The 17,887-nt window shown below is 41.9% G+C and overlaps 1 protein-coding gene across 1 annotated transcript in view; it reads right to left on the bottom strand.

The window, feature by feature from the left end:
- The window catches only part of CD1H11orf53 (chromosome D1 C11orf53 homolog), a 29,377-nt gene that overhangs the window by 4,663 nt on the left and 6,827 nt on the right, over positions 1 to 17,887 (bottom strand). The window contains exon 3 of the mRNA XM_042905937.1: positions 653 to 695. Coding sequence (XP_042761871.1) covers positions 653 to 695 — 43 coding nt within the window. The remainder of the gene's footprint in view (positions 1 to 652; positions 696 to 17,887) is intronic.

The raw sequence follows: 17,887 nt of genomic DNA, 5'->3' as shown, positions 1-17,887 counted from the left end.
ACAACATACAGACATTCAGATATGCGGGGTCTCCTTTTGGCCCTTATTCCTTTTCTTATCCAGCTGCGAAGCTTCCTAAAATCATTTGAGAAAGCCTATGCCATCTCCGAGTTTGGGCTCTGAAAGGAGTGTGTGTTAGTGTGCACAGGCGTGTGCACGTGTGCAAAGGCATCCCCAACACTTTTGCTAAGAATCAGAATGCCCCTTTCCCACCTCTGCAGGAGCACTGAAGGACACATATGTATTGAAATGAATACCAAATGCTTAAGGTGCCTGATGCACAGAGAGCCCTCCATAAATGGTAGTTTTCTTCACCTGCCTTTCTGTTTCAAAGCAGGCGCATAATCTATCGGATCATGGTCCCAGAATTGTGCACATTTTAAAACCATATCGAGGGCCTGTTACTGCTTTCGCTCACTAAGCTTCTGCAAGGCCAGGGATGGAAAGGCCGCCTTCAAGACAGAATGAATTCCAAACTCAGGAATGATTGAATTAGGTCTGTCTTCACTGATTTTCTATTTTAAAAATAACTTGTTCGAAAAAGTAAAATTTCGAAGGAGCTGTAAGGCACTTATAAAAGAATGGAAACCCCAATGCCGGACTGAAACTCAAAAGGGAATTACGTAACTGCTCGTTGAGCTTCAGCACTCACCTGGCATCTGGGCAAACGGAGACGGGGAGTTGCTGACTCCGCTCTGGAAGGCAAAGAGAGTGTTAGTGTTTTCTTTAGTTCCGAGCTCAAATTAAAAAAAAAGAAAAGATTAGGGATACATTTGATAAGGTTTATATCCTGATACTAAGAAACATTACTTGGGGGCTGAACTGGGAGGGCAACCTAGGTTAAGAATTCAAGTATCAGCGGGGCGCCTGGGTGGCTCAGTCGGTTAAGCGTCCCTCCGACTTCAGCTCAGGTCACCGTCTCATGGTTCGTGGGTTAGACCCCTGCATCAGGCTCTGTGCATCAGGCTCTGTGCTGACAGCTCAGAGCCTGGAGTCTGCTTCAGATTCTGCATCTCCCTCTGTCTCTGCCCCTACCCTGGTCATGCTCTGTCTCTCTCTCTCTCTCTCTCGCTCAAAAATGAATAAACATTAAAAAAATAAAAACTTCAAGTGTCAGAGTACAAAGTTTTATGAGGGACAGAGTCAGAAACCAAAGTTCGATTCTAGTAAACATGCCGAAAAGCTCAGGCTAGATGAAATGGAATAATTTGTACTTCATTGTTTTTACTGTTTGTGGTAATATAAAATATATACCATGTGCTTTATATACACACATACATATGTTTGGCATTTGGCTTCAGCACTGAGTGGTCACTGTTTTACGGTGTGCCTTTATGTAGAATCAAAGCTCCAGCCAGAGTAGGGACCTTGACTGTGGCTTGTGCTCAGTGCCCAGAACAGAATGTGGTTCATAGTAGACACAATAAAAATGTGTGGAATAAAGATACAGTCCTCAAAGAGCCCACGGTCTAGTGATCATGGGAGGTTGGGGGATGTTGTCTGTTTGGTTATGTCCCCTCAGAAGATGTATGGGAGTCCTAACCCCAGTACCTGTGAATGTGACCTTATTTGGAAATAGGGCCTTTGAAGATACAACTCGTTAAAGTAAGAGGAGGTCATACTGAATGAGGGCGGGCCCTAAATCCAGCGTGACCGGTGTCCGTATAAAAAGAGGAGAGAGAAACACAGAGACACAGACACAGAGGGGAGAAGGACACGTGAAGACAGAAGGAGAAGTTTGAGTGATACAACGTCAGGCTGAGGACCACCGAGGACTGTGGGCCGGCAACAACCAGCAGCTGGAAGAGGCAGGGAGGTGTGCTTCCCTAGATCCTTCAGAGGGAGTCTGGCCCTACCGATACCTTGATTTTGGACTTCTAGTCTCAGAGCTGTGAGACAGTACATTTCTGGTATTTTAAGCCACTCCGTTTGTAGTTAATCTGTTCCTGCAGCTTTACTTAGGTGATACCTAAGCTGACCTCTGAAGGAAGCGTATCCGGGGGTGCAGAGTCTTAAAATATACAACTGCAAATTCTGGCTCCACGATGCCCCCCCAACAAAGTTGTGTAGGGAAAAAAATAGCTGTTGCAAAAGTTGAGAGTCCTCAGCATCTAGTTCTTTGGATCTGAGCTCTTAGCCTGGCATTCAAAGTGCTGCAGACCCTCGCAAGTTGGAAGAGACTTTATGGAGAGCCTCGTGCAAGCACCCACTCAATGCCAAGGTCCTGTCCATGTTATTAACGCTGAGTGCATTGAGCTCCGAGGGATGGAGAGCCCAACACCCTCTGTGAAAGCCCATTTCTTCTCTGGGCACTTTCGACTGTCACAAAGCAGGCAGAAGAGAATCATTTTCTTATTTCTCATCTTTTTGGTCCATATACAATAAGTTTAACCCTTCTTCCATATATGGCTCTCCAAATATTCAGAGACAATCCACCATTTCCCCAAGGTCTTAATCAGTTTGGGCTTCTCTACCAGCAAATACCATGGACTGGGGTGGCTGAAACAGGAAACATTTCTCCCAGCTCGGAGGCTGGAAGGGTGCCCATGTGATCAGGTTCTTGGTGGGGAGACCTCTCTTCCTGAGTGGTTTGAGCATGGCCTTCTTCTCACTGTGTCTTCATGTGGCAGAAAGAGAGATCATCTCTCTCATGTGTCTCTTCCATGAGGGCACTAATCCCAATCACAAGGGCTCCACGTTCATAACCTAATTAGCTCCCAAAGGCCCCATTTCCGAACACAATCACATGGCGGGGTCAGGGCTTTAACATATGAATTCTGAGGAGTCGACGAACATTCAGTTCATAGCACCAAGCTGGAATTCAATCTCGTCCAAGCCAAAATGTTCTCCAACCATTCAGAAGTAGCACAAGTTAATTTGAGCGAAGAAGATTCTGGACCCAGAGTGTATGTGTTTGAATCCCAGCTCTGCCTCTTATTAGCTGTGTGATCTTGGGTACGTGAACATCAAGTTGTATCACACCTGCACGTAGGTATGCACATATCACGCAAGCACATAGAATAGCTCCTGGCATAGAGTGAGCAGGAAATGAGTGCTAGTTACGTAGTGCTTATCATTCACATGCGTTCTTATGCCCCTTCAAATCTATGGCAAGTTCCTCTAAACATGCTCTGATTTATGTGTCTTCCTGTTGAATAAGTTAACACTTTTACGTGGCAGGAGGGAACCACGGGCAGGCAGGGCCAGGGGTGCCTACATCTCTATGGGAAGCAAAGGAAGAAGCAGTGATTAAGCACAGAAGCACTTGTGTTTGGGCACAATTTCCCATGTTGCGGGGCCCATCTTATCCTGGGGTTCCTCCGAGTCTCAGCTCTGTCTGGCTGGGTGTTTTCTCGAAGGCGGGCACCAAGGCCTACACCCTCTGGCTTCTGCGTCCGCCTCCTTCCGGGTGTCTGTGGGCTGTGTCCTGAATGCTGGCCAGGGGAGATGTCCTGCTCCCCTTCTCCCACCTTTTCTCCCTGCCTGCTACCCTTAAGCCGTTCTGGCCAAGGCTGGGCCAGGCTGAAGGCTTCTGTGAGACGCAGACATAGGCCCAACCTGATGGACGAAAGTGTCAGCACCCTATTCTGCTCTCAGACGGCTCTTCGTCCAAGCCTCTTCCCCAAGGCGTGGATAAGGCCCAGTCTACGCCCTACACATCTCTGCTGTGAAAGCTTTCCTGTCATTCACCTGTGCCACCAGTCAGTCCCGGGGATCTCCTCACACCCCTTCTCCTTCTGCCCAGGCCCCCTCATTCCCGTGGAACTGGAGCGCTGTATCCTCCCCAACCCAGATTCAATACCCAAAGACCCTACAGCAGTTTCCCAGTTACGGGTCTCATTGATTTTATTTATGATTTGATGAAAAGAAGCCTCTCGTGTTCATTTCTCCTACACGGTTTTTGCTTTCTACCTGCTGTGGAAATTACCAGTGTGTTTTCGTTGTTTATGGTTACCCACAAAATTTTACCTTGTGTATTTAACAAAGACTACGATCGATACCTGAAAACTCCCACTGACAAAGTCCTCGGAACATTAGCTCTCACTAGGCCTCTCCCTAATTTATGTGACTGTGCTATTTTCCGGCATTTTAGGTTGTTTCTTTATATTGCATCTTTCCAATTAGACATCATAATTATCATCATTTTTTAAAAAAGTTTACTTATTTATTTTGAGAGAGAGAGACAGAGAGAGTGAGCAGGGGAGGGACAGAGCTAGAGGGAGAGAGAGAATCCCACGCAGGCTCCGAGATATCAGTGCAGAGCCCAACTTAGGGCTCGATTCCCTGACTGTGAGATCATGACCTGAGCTGAAATCAAGAGTCAGACGCTTCACCGACTGAGTCACCCAGGCTCCCCATCATCATTTTATTAAGTAAATCTGTATTAGATTTACTTATGTATTCACTATTTTCTTTGCTTACTCTTCCTCCAGACTATTTTTTTTTTAGGATTCATTTTCCTCCTTCTGGAGTAATCCTTCAGGGGCACCTGGGTAAAACCTGTTTGAGATGCTCTCTCCCTTCCTCTCTGCCCCTCACCCCCTCTCTCTAAAAAGTAATCCTTCAGAAAATTCCTTTCCTGTAGGTGATGTTGGTGGTAAAATGCTTCAGTTTTTGTTTATCCTGAAAATATAGTTTTTTTTCTCTTGTACTTAAAAGGGAACATTGCCAGGTTCACAAATGTAACTTTATAGTTCTTCCTGTCTCACCACTTCAAAGATGTCACCCCACTGTCTCAGCTTCCATGATTGCTCTTGACCTTATAGTTATTCTTTAGACAATTTTTCTTTCCTTTATGCTTTTTAAAAAAAAATTATTGTGGGAGTATAGTTGAATACAATGTTACATTGGTTTCAGGTGTACAAATGTAGGGGTTTGTCAATTCTACACATTACTCAGTGCTTACCCACGGTAAGCAGAGGTGCCCTCTGTCACCATACAATGTTACTCTAATATTATTGACTACGTTTCCTGGGCTGTGCTTTTTTTCATCCCTACGACATTCATTTTATAACTGGAAGTTTGGACCTCTTACTCCCTTCACCTATTTCACCCATCCCCTATATATATATATATATATATATATATATATATATATGGGATATATATATATATATATATATATATATATATATATATATACCACATCTTCTTTAACCACTCACCTGTTGAAAGACACTTGGACTGCTTCCATAAGTTGGCTATTGTAAATAATGTTGCAAGAAACATAAGGGTACATATATCTCTTTGAATTAGTGTTTTTGTTTTCTTTGGGTAAATACCCAGTCATGGAATTACTGGATCATATGGTATTTCTATTTTTAACTTTTTGAGGAACCCCCATACTGTCTTTCACAGTGGCTGTACCACCTTGCTTTCCCACCAACGGTGCACAAGGGTTCCCTTTTTCTCCACATCCCCCCAACAATTGTTTCTTGTGTTTTTGATTGTAGCCATTCTGACAGGTGTGAGGCGATATCTCATTGTGGTTTTGATTTGCATTTCCCTGATGATGAGTGATGTTAAGCATCTTTTCAGGTGTCTATTGGCCATCTGGATGTCTTCTCGAAAAAAAATCTCTTTAGGTATTCTGCCAATTTTTAAAGTCTCTGCTTTTTAATATACTCCTTTGGTCTTCAAATTTCTTCAAAGTGACCTCATTTTAACTCTGGAAAAGTTTCAACTGTCCTCTCTTTAAATATTGTCTTGTCTGTATCGTCCCCATTCTCTCCTTCTGGGGCTCTGTGAAGATGTTTGTTAAACCTTTTACCTTCACCCTCTATACCGAAAACCTCCCATTATGCTCTCTATATCCATGATTTTCTTTTCTATATTTTGGTATAAATTGCTATCGACTTCTTCAGAAATACATCCAGTTCACTAATTCTTTCTTCAGCTAATTTGTTTTATTTATTTATTTATTTATTTATTTATTTATTTATAAGTTTATTTATTTTGAGAGATACAGAGACAGTGTGAGTGGGGGAGGGGCACAGAGAGGGAGAGAGAGAATCCCAAGCAGGCTCCACACTGCCAGCACACAGCCCAATGTGGGGCTCAAACTCACGAAGCTGCGAGATCATGACCTGAGCTGAAACCAAGAGTTGGACGCTCAACCAACTGAGCCACCCAGGTGCTCGCTCATACGTTGCGTTTTAAACATTGTCAATGAATACATATTTTTTCATTTATATAAATTCCACGTGATTTTTTTAAAAAAATCCACCGCCTAGTGATTTCTGTTAGTCTCTAGTTGAATGTTTGCTACTTAAGTGACTGCATATTTTGTATTTGGTAGTTCTAATACCTAAAAGCTTTAGGCATTTGAATGTATTGTTTATTGTTTATGCTGACTCTCGCTCATCCTGGTTTGCTTCCTTATGCATTTGGCGATCTTTGATTGAAACTCATATCTGGTTAACCTTCATCTGTGAAAATCTGGGGTTCTAATTTGAGATTGTTTTCCTCCAGAAGATTTATGTTTGTATTTCTGGGGAGCCAGCTCCCTTCCCGGTTCCCCAGTTAATCTTGGAGTCCCAAGTTCAGCTCCAACCTTGGCAACTGTTTAAGGACTGTCATGCATAAAGCTAACTTGGACACCTGTTCTCAGGGGAACTTGCCTTTTTGGTGTGATCACCTTCTCATCATTCAATGTCTTAATTTCTCATCAAACAGTTTCCCCAGCCTCCCATACCAGCACTCCTTGCCCCTCTTCCCCAGCCTTGGAGACTTCCCTTACTTCCTGCCAAGTCAACAAACTCTTACTAAAATGTGTTTTATGCAGGACCCAGTTTTGTTGTGGGTGAGATCTCCCCACCCCCAGACCATCTAGTCTGACCCAAACAATTGAGTACCTAAATATTGAGTACTTAAATTAGACATAGATACCTTTCTGTTTTTTACACAGCACAAAATATTTTATTTTCTCCTAATTTCCAAATTCTCTCACAGAGATGTAAATTACAATAGAAGTAATTCATAAACCCATACTTGCCATTTCATAGACAAACTGTTAAGCATGTGCCCAGATGTGTTATATGTATTATCTCATTTAATTATCACCACAGTCCCTAAAGAGAGGGAATATGATTCTCATTTCAATGATGAGAACTGAAGAGTAGAGAAATAACCCAAGTTCCCAAATGGGTGGAGGTGATGGTGATCGTGGTGGATGGACTCAAATAAGGACCTTTGGAATTTCAGATCCTATTCATTAACTAATATGCCATGCTGTCCTCCAAGAATTTTAATATCTCAAAAATAAAAATAGAAAAATTTCCTATGTAGCTAATTTTTTTTAAGTATATAGGAGACTTGGGGACATCCAGGGAGAGGATGTAATTATACCAAAGCTCACAAAGAAAATTGCCACTTTCCTGTCTGACACCTACATATATATATATATATATTCTTAGTCCTCCAATGGATATACTATTTTGGGGGGTCAGCTTTACTGAGGTGCAATTTACACATAATAAAATTCCCAAATTTTAAACATACAATTTGATGAATTTTGACAAATTTTGACAGACTCCTGTGACCCACCACTATAATCATGACCTAAAACATTTCCATCAGATTAGTTGTTTTATAGCGATACTGAGCACTGCCCTCTCTGTGGTGGCCTGGGAAATATTTAGGGGGGTGGATATAAAAGGCAATGATCATGCCTGTGATCACCCTGTCACCTGGCCACCCTGTCAGCTGGCCTCACAGAACATAGAACTGAGTTCCAATGGCTCTGTGTAGGGACTGGAAAGGATCTCCCTGGACAGAGTTCAGGGCTGGTACTTACTCCCCATCTCCTTCTCAGACCTCATAGGTTGAGGAGGAACAGGCTACCACGTGAGTCTTTAGCACGCGCCCTCGCTGTCATCGCACGTGTGAAGGGAAAGCTCACGTCCCCTTCTTCCTGCTTCAAGATACTATGTTCACACAGTTGCCTCTGATCATATGAATTCTCCAGAAATAATATTGAAATTAATACTGAAGAGCCCATAACTTTTGACCAAGCAAGATGGTATATAATTTTTATTTTGCATATAGCAAACAACAGGATCTCACAATGCCAGGTAGCCAAATTCAGAGGTTTATATTTGAATGAAATTTGCCAGTCTGCAACTTCCTGTAGCTAACACAGCAGCCTCACAGCTGCCCCAAAAGCCCCTCCATGAAAATGAGTTAATTTGAACTAATGGGTCATCCAGGTAGTGAAGTGATAAGATTAGGAGTTTCACCTTGAGTACATTTATTGTCATTTTTATGACCCAATAATATTTTCAGTTGCCAATCTGGTTGAAGAAATATACTGAAATGTATAAGGAAAAGATCTCCGACTGGTATAAGATTTTTCACACTACTATATAATTTATTTCTAAATTCTAATGACATACTTTAGAATGTGGCTCTTTAATCTTAAAGATAATTGCTACTAATTAGTAATTATTACTAATTACTAATAATAATCATAGCCACTCATGGGTAGCTGGGCTTCCTTTTCAATTTCTATTTGTTTTTGAGAGAGAGAGAGAGAGAGACAGAGTGTGAGAGGGGGAGGGGCAGAGAAAGAGGGAGGTACAGAAGCAGGCTCCAGGCTCCCAGCTGTCAGCACAGAGCCCCATGAGGGGCTTGAACTCATGAACTGTGAGATCATGACCTGAGCCAAAGTCAGATGCTTAACTGACTGAGCCACCCAGGTGCTACCCAGGCACACAGGCACCCAGCTGGGCTCCCCTTTAAAGGAATTCATAGCAGTCTATATATTTAATACCTCATTGTCATCACACCTTTGGTTGAGAGAGGGGTTGAGGATACTATACTGTACATTCTAAAACCTTGTTTTAATATCTGAATTTAGGGGCACCTGGGTGGCTCAGTCGGTTAAGCGTCCGACTCTTGGTTTTGGTTCAGGTCATGATCTCACGATTTCGTGACTTTGAGCCCCATGTCGGGCTCCAAGCTGACAGTGTGGAGCCTGCTTGGGATTCTCTCTCTGCCCCTCCCCCACTTTCACTATCTCTGTCTCTCTCAAAATAAATAAATAAACTTAAAAAAAATAATATCTGAACTTAGACCCATCATAAGTCATACGATTTTCCTCCAGCTTTGAAATTAATGTAAAGTTAATGCTGGATGTAACACAATTAGTCTTTCAGTGGATCTCCATGTTAGGCTGGAATGTCTTCTTCTTCCAGAAGAGAACGGGCATAGAGAATCAGATGCCTTACTTAACGTTAAACCATGTAGTAGAACCAGGCGCATTCTGATTGGTGTGAAATCTTATACTGTGAATAAACTATACTAACCTTGCTCTAATGAACTTTATTAGTTTTGCAAAGTTTGAAACAGGTTTTGATTTGTGGGCCACTTATCTGAGTTCCATGGTAATTAGCCATACGTAAGAAAAATATTCCACAGTGAATAGGAACTATAGTTAGAAGCATCTACCATGTGCCAGGTGCTTTCTATAAGGCTATCTTATTATAAACTAAATACTATCGTCTCAGTTTTACAAACAAGGAAACCGAGCATCAGAGAAGATAAGTAATATGCCCAAGATCCCATGTCTAGTAAATTATGGAACTAGCTATAAACCCAGAGTCTCTGCCTCCCATATTTCCGCTCTGTCAAGCTCTCAGTGACCTAACAAGCAAGTTCTCTGCACATGCCCCTTCCGTCAAACCAGATATTTCCCGGGCACCTCTGATGTGCATGTCACAGTGCTGTGTAGACAAAACGCCACTCAGAGGCTTGGATTGGGATCCACTTAGGGAGACAAGCCAGTTCGTGGTAGATTAAATATGGTCACAGTTTCTTTGCAGCCCACCCCCCCCCCCCCCCCCCCATTAAGAAGTGGAGTCTGTCCCGCTACCCCTCAGGTCTAGGATGGTTTTGTAACTTTCTCTGACTAACAGCATGTAGCAGAGGTGATGATGTGTGCACTTCAAACTCTAGGCATCAAGAGCACGTCCAGTTTCACCTTTGCTTGAAATCCTGCCTTATGATCTCCTCTTCAACAAGTCAGTCTCAGCTCCTGGAGTATGACTGACTGTGGAAGTGAATTCCATCACTCCTGCCGAGGGCCAGAACTGACTGCCAGATATGGGAAGGAGGCCATCTTGGACTTCCAACATGGTGGAACCTCTGGCTAAGTGCAACCACGTGACTGAGCCCCGAGGAACATCCGGCCGACTCACAGGATTGTGAGAAAGAATATGTAAGTCTCATCACCTCCTAAGGTTAGGGTAGGTTCTCATGCAGCAATAAGTAGCTGATGCAGATGTACCCAGGAAAAAGTAACTCACGGATGCCAACCCAGGCTAGATTATACAATGTGAAGGCAGAGTGGAGGGGAGTTACTGCCTTGGGGAAAGGTGACTGAGTCCGTTATATTGTGGGAGATATTGGAGTCCTAGTTTCCAAGTGCATGGTACATACTCTACATATTTAATTGATTTAGTAAAAATGTATCACGTGCCTAGTATGCATCGGGATTGTGTAATTTCCAGAAATAAAAAGGATAGGGCATGGGTTCTGTTCTTAGGGAGCAAACAGTTTCATAGGGAAGACAGTTGCACAACTGTATCAGTGGGGTTGGGAGGACTAGCATTTCATGAATATTTACTTCATGCCAGATTCTGTACCAAGCACTTGACATATACGGGTGTGTGTTTCATCGTTTTTATTAATGGCTCATATTTTTGTGCTTTGTGTCTTCTGCTCTGCACTAAATGATTTGTGCAACATTATCATTAAATCCTCACTAATGAAATAGATGGTTGTAAGTTATTATCTCTAGACTACAGACTGCAAAACTAATAGACAGTATAATGGACTTGTCCAAGGTTGCAAAGCCAGTAAGGGATGTAGCTTGATTTAGTGCAGATGGGGGTGGGGGTGAGCATGAGGGCTGGGGGTGGAGGTGAGTTGCTGTCTTGGGGGAAGGTGACTGAAGACACTATATCGTGGGAGGTATCTGAGTCCAGTTTTGAAGGATGAAAGGAGATCAGTAAGAAGACAGGGTAAGGGGCATTGTATATGAGGAGAAAAGCAAAGGCTTGAATGTGAGGCTAGCATGTCACAGACACAGAAATGTGTGCAGGAAGTATGCAGGGAGAAAGCTGAAGAGAAGCTGGTGGAGGGTGTGGGAACCAGCTTATAAAGGGTCCGGTAGCAGGCAGTGGTCATGGAGAAGTTCCTTAGCTGTGCAGACATAGTGGTAGTAGTATTGTAGGAAATTTAAACTCGTGCTGAAAATGATGGGTCAGAAATGGACGATGGGTGAGGGCAAGGGCTCTTGTAACTGAACAGAGATCCAGCGGTGAGGGTCTGATGGGTTCTCCTTAGGGGAGAAGTGTCAGGAGGCCAGCAGGTGATTTTTTTTTTTTTTCAAACTCTATTTGGCTTTGTGTTAGAGCCTGCCAAGGGTTGATCCTCACCGTGGGAGTGTTGAGGGCTGCTGGCCACCTGTCCCAGTTGTACCAGTTCCCAGGGCTCTTTCTCTCTTTTCTTCTTTATCACCAACTTCCCCACTGATGCTTGGGTATAAAGAGGGGGCTGGCCCTTCTCCCTCATGCTGTACTTTCACAAAGCAAAAACCCCTACGTTCTTAAATGATTTGATAATATGTTGTATAGGTCCAATCCAGAAGCCAATAAAAATTTGTGAGGAAGGAATATTGACAGATGTATCCTTAAAAACATTTGCCACATGTCTACAAAGCCTAGATTACAGAGGCGGATTTATCTCGCAAAGAAACAGCTCATCTGGGTTTGCGCAGTTTGTTTTCATTATCACCAGCCTCTGGCAAAGTAGGTACTATGTAATCGATCTAAAACGGAGAACATAAACGGGTTAAATGATTTGCTTAAGGCCTTCAAATGTATAGAGTTAAAAGGAACACTAAAAGTCTTGTTGAGGTTCTTTCTTGGGGGAGAGGATTTACCAGGAGAACATTAATTTGTGCATTTTTATAATAGTGCTTGTAAATACTGAACACAGATTTTGATGTTCATTGACTTATTGGTATAGCAACTTAATTTCTTTCTAATAAAGTGTCATAGAAAAATTCTGGAAGACTGTACATGAAACTCAGTATGGGAAATAGAACAAGGGGAATGGGTAAGCAGGAGAGGTCATGGACTTCTATTATTTACTTTATACCCTCTATTCTGCTTGAAAATTTACTATGCATCCTTTTGTAATTAAAACACCTAGTTAATAAAAGTTTAAAAATAGAATTCAGATCCTTTCTTTATTGCAAATCTCAAAATTAAAAAAACAACAACTGTGATTCCAAGTGTCTTACATTTCAGGTGTATGAACTATTTTATGTCCTTGGGAGAGATAACACAGTTATACAATTCCAACCTTCTGACAATTTCTTGAAATTCTACTGTTAAAACTCTCCTGCTTGGCACAAAACTATGTCCAGGCTGTCTCTGTGGGAAAGTGATTTCTGTTGCCTAAGTTACAAAAGCAAACACTTTTTTTTTTTTTTTTTTTTTTTTTTTTTTTTACCCCCGGTGTGCCTTTGGAATGCTATTTGTATTTATTTAGCTAAGTAATAACAATGGCAGCCACTGGGATGCTCGTTGATAAATGGTCCCGCACACCATGGCCAGAACAGAATCTGCAGAACTTTAGCCCTTCCAGACGGACTTGCCATGGCAGTTTCACTGCAAACCTGATTATTTTGGCAAGCTGCGTGACAGAATTCACCACCAGGAAATATTTTAGATTTCGTGATAGTTAAACAACAACAACAACAACAACAACCTCAGAACCAATAGAGCAGCTGAAAAAATAAGTTGCTTGCAAAAGGTCTGCCTTTATTATTATTATTTTTTAAGAAATTCTGTAATTGTGAAGGAGCAGGTGGTTGGGTGGAGAACATCCAGAGCCCTGGAAATGTGGTTCAGTTCTATAAACAAGTCAGGATAGTGGGCTAATTAAAGTCAGACAATGGGCTATTTTGAAAAGCATAGATCAAGCATTCATTCAAATGAGTGCCAACGACATAATATGTACCTCTTGTATTCAAACATTGGCATTTTGAGTTTAGAAGGCATTGCCTACTCAGAAAAAAATTTTTTTTCTTTTTTAATTCTTTCTGGGCTCACGAAGGGGGTTGGTTGGCAACGTTAACAAGCAATATGCAAAGCGCTGAGCTGTAAGAGGGAGCAAAAGGTTAGGGGCAAGACACTCCCAGGGTGGACCCTGATCACCTCGAAAACATTACAAATAAATGGAACATTACAAATAAATGGATCCATCTGCTGGCAATTCAGAAAAAAAGTAGCAAGGGCAAGTGAAATGTACTTATTAAAGAAAAATTATAGTTTTCCTAAGAGATTTAGTAATCACCACAAAGAGAGCAAGTACTTCTAAAAAATAAGAAAAATAAAACACTAGCAAAGCAGAAAGACACACACTGGGTCATCTGATGGCCATCTGCTGTGCGCAGGCAACTGGGGAAATCTTACTGAAGTGAAGTCACATTGTAGGATGAGAGGTGACATAATTAGGAGAGTTTATTTTGAGAGAGAGAGAGCATGGGAGGGACAGGGAGAGAGAGAGAGAGAGAGAGAGAGAGAGGAAGAGAGAGAGAGAGAATGAATATCCCAGGCAGGCTCTGCATTAAGTACAGAGCCTAACACGGGGCTTGAACTATCAAACTGTGAGATCATGACCTGAGCCGAAGTTGGATGCTTAACTGACTGAGCCACCCAGGTGCTCCAAAAATAATTTTTATAGTAAGTTTTAAGAAAGCAGGGAAGAGAGTATGGGTATTTCTTGCACTTTGTATGCCTTCAGAGCTTGGGACCACTGTCCAAATCGTACCCTTCTTCTAACCATGGATTCAATTTCACATACACATGCTCTGTTCTTAGATTTGACAAGACAGGGCTGCAATGGCTGTGATTTCTTCCTTGAAGAAGGAGGGTGTGGCCAACTCCCTAAATTTAAAGCATGGATAATCAGTTCGTAGTCTTATTTACAGCTGCTTCTTTCTTCGTTTGGCGTCTTCATTGTTGTAGCACCACTGTTAGAATACCATAGTGAAGTAGCCCAAGATATAAATTGTCCAAGTTCTAGTAGGTTTGGGGAGGTATTTCTGGATTAAAATTAGATTTTGATATCAGTCAAGGCTTCTGTCTGTCTTTAGCATGGAATACTAAAAATTGGCTTAGTGTCTAGGAAGTGAGACCATTGGTGGTCCCCTCTCTTCATCTTTTCCCATACTTTCATGAGAAGTTGACAGCATAAGGAAATTACTCTCCCCTTTCCTTAGTGGCTATTATATTTGTTAGGAATATGCATAGGAGCCTTTAGTGTGTAAAACTATGGGAGAATGCATGGAAACTGGGAGAGCATCTAAACGGTGGGTCACCAGAGACAGCAGGCCAACTGAGCTGGTAAGCTCTGCTTTTCCCTAGGTTCATGGATCTCTTTCAGACCTCAAGAGAGAGCCAACAGGGTCTCTGCCTTCTCACGTGGTGGAGTGGCATTCTACATCCATTCCCAGGACCAAGCCAGGGGATACCAGCTTCTCAGGCAGCTAGATAATACTAAAGAAACCGCACTTCATTGTAAGTCATAGCAGGAGAGTAAGCGATAGGGAAGAAGAAAGGTCAGGGAGAAATGGGTTGGGTGAGGAAGGACCTAGGGATCTCCAGGAGGGCAGCAAAGGGTTCTGCAAAGGTCAGATGGTATGCTGTGACTCCGGTTCAGGAAATGTTTTCCTCTTTTTATAGAGAGGGCCAGGTGCCATGGTGAGCCCAAGAGACCAGAGGTGCAGGAGTGGTGGGGAATGACAGGGAATATTCTGGAAGCAAGTTCTAGGACAGAGCTAGAGATAGGTTCTAGAAGGAAATTAAGAACTTTTTGTGTCTAGTTCTTTCTAGGATCTCTGGGTGTCACAGGAAAGGAGAGTGCTGCTTCTGGTTCAGGCTGGGTGTGGCATCATCTAAACAACCTACAGAAGCACTGCAGGGATGGGAGGGTTGAGAGGGAGCAAAGGTCATGACCAAGACCCAACATCACATATGGAATCTGAAGCAGAAGCCCTGAGGCAAAGTGGTTATTCCAAAGCTAGTCCTTCCTTGGACCGGAAATGTAAATTAAAAAGGCAACAGGAAGCAATCCAACAAACCTGGGTCACATCTAAGCTCCATCACTTTCTACCTGATATTTATTCTTCTCATCTGAAAAATAGATGTGAGTGCCATCCTCTCAAGGCCACTGGGCTTCTTGTTGATAAATGACATATATTTTATTATCAATGACATGTATTTTATTTAAAAAAAAAATTTTAAGGTTTATTCACTTTTGAAAGAGAGAGACAGAGCACAAGTGGGGGAGAGAGAGAGGGAGACACAGAATCTGAAGCAGGCTCCAGGCTTCAAGTTGTCAGCACAGAGTCCAACACGGGACTTGATCTCACAGACCATGATCATGACCTGAGCCAAAGTCGGACGCTTAACCGACTGAGCCACCCAGGCGCCCCAATGACATATATTTTAAAGTATATAAGTGAAAATATTTATAAGTCTATCAGTAAATGACAATGATTATTATTAAAAATTCTCATCTGCCCCAGAGAGAACTGAGGTGACAGAAGGAGATCCGGGCTTTGAAGTCACCTCAACTGTCTCACCCATACTGATCTTTGACTAGATATTAAAGTTAGGGTCAGAACATTTGCACTGTGCATAATTGGTCTTGTGCTTTCTGTGATTTTTCTGTTCCCTCTTCCCTTGAAAACTCAACTTGCAAAGCTCTACCTGAACCAGAGGAAAGGAGGTATATCTTTCTCAGAACAAAGAGGGGTTCAGCTTGGCTTTGGAAGTTGGGGAGAGGGTTGTCAGTGGGTGGGACATGTTCTGAGGTCAGGAAAAGCTATCAAGTCAAATTGAATACTGAAATGGGAAGAATCTAACCCTCCCCTTCTACTCACAAGGACACTGAGGCCCAGAGAGAAGGAAGGAATCGCCCAGGACAACTGAGAGCCAGAAGGAGGGGTTGAAACAGACTGAGGAAGGAACTTTTCTGTTTTGATGTAAAAGAGATGTCTTAGATGTGTTTTCCAAAGCTTCAGAGAAACCAAAGAGATCTTGAGATGCTATAATAAACAGTTGCCAATTGCATATATATATTTTTTAACACTTCACAAAAAATCCAAATGCAAATCACAGATATGGACATCCCAGTGTTTATACTCGGTGGTAACTGAAGTGTGCGTGTGATTGGTACTGCAAAACAGCAGCTGGATATATAACTAAACAAAACTCTAACTAGCAGTCTTGATCGAAAGGCAGACAGTTATGATGGATGGAGCTAGGCAACACACATCTGGCTCACAGTTCGAGGTTCGCCATCTCTCCATAAAGATCAAACACTTCCAATTACCCTATGCCATAAATGCACTATCTGGCACCCACTTACCTGCTGTTACTCCAAATTTGTCATCGATATGTACTATTGTCAGGCTTCTTCCTGTGTTTACAATGTTTTCCTTCCAGAAATAATTAGGACATATTGTGAACCAAGACACCCAGCTGACAATATGGCCTTATCCTACGTGTTCGGGGCATGGACATTTTATCAGCTCATTTAAATGTAAGGATTTAGGAAAATACACAAAACAAAAGCAATTGTAAGTAGTTATGATGTGGAAAGCAAACATTCGAGGTTGATGTGAAAGAATCATGACAAGTGGAAACAGTTAACTTTTGGTTTGTATATGTATAATACATAGAATTCAAAATATAATCCAAATCCATTTCCCACTTGGGATTTATCTCCTTAACATTTTCTTTAGTTCAGGCCTTCCAAAACACCTCAGAAGTCTTCATGTATTTTCCCTCACATTTACGTAGAATATTAATTTAAAATAACTTTCATATCTATTTCCTTGTTGGTCCTCACTATAGCATTTTTTGAGGAGTGAGCAAGAGAGTGATTAGGATGTCCATAAACCAATAAAATAGACTGAACAGCAGACCCTGATCCCAGGCTGTTCATAATCTCTTCCAAACTGCCTTGTAAGCCCCCATTCTGCGGCACAATTTTTACTGCAAACTGATCTCTGCTTCCTACTTAGTAAGTTGAAATTTTCCCCCTCATGCCAGCTGTTATGTACTCAAGGCTTTTAAATGAATCTTTATGATAGCTTAAGAAAAACTTGATTAGAAAGCTCAATAGCCTGCAAATTGTTCATTGGATTTCAAAGCAAAATGAAAAATTGTGGCTATGAGCCTCACTGCATCTTCTTGTTAAATCCTTTTTTTCCTGTACTATAAATAACTGAGAGTTAACTAAATTTTGTGATGTTATTAAAATTTTTCAATGATTTGCTTTTATGAAACTCAAGTGAAATAGTGTAATTGAAAAAACATGCAAGAAAAACCTACATCAAAAGTCTCATTATTTATATTTTTTGGTACTAGATGTGGGTGAATGGCTCACAGTTTAAATATTCTGCTAGAAAATGTAGGAGTGTGGTAAAGGATGACCCAGAAAGATTTGAGGAAGAAAGAGAAAAACCATTATTTAAAAACAGATGTCCACAGTAATAGTGTGAAACCACAGGATCATGGCTAAGATGTATAGAAATGGTTTTAGGTCCAGTCTTTGGTGAAAATCTCTTTGGTGAAAGGGATTTCTTTCTCTTTGATTCCTACTGCAAAGATGTGAAAAACTTAAAACATTTCACGGTATCAAAAACAGATGTTCTGGAAGGAAATTGCGGTAACGATGGACTAACACAGCCTGTGTAAACTTATCAAAGTGTTGTCGCAAAGAAAAGAGCACCAATTTGGGCATCAGATGGATACTTCCTAAAGGATACTTATCCAGAGGGAAGTAGCTTTCATCATATATGTGC

Source organism: Panthera leo, chromosome D1, assembly GCF_018350215.1.
Source record: "Panthera leo isolate Ple1 chromosome D1, P.leo_Ple1_pat1.1, whole genome shotgun sequence".
Taxonomy (NCBI): Eukaryota; Metazoa; Chordata; class Mammalia; order Carnivora; family Felidae; genus Panthera; species Panthera leo.
Note: the sequence above shows the minus strand (reverse complement) of the source record. Positions and strands in the feature narration are given on the sequence as shown.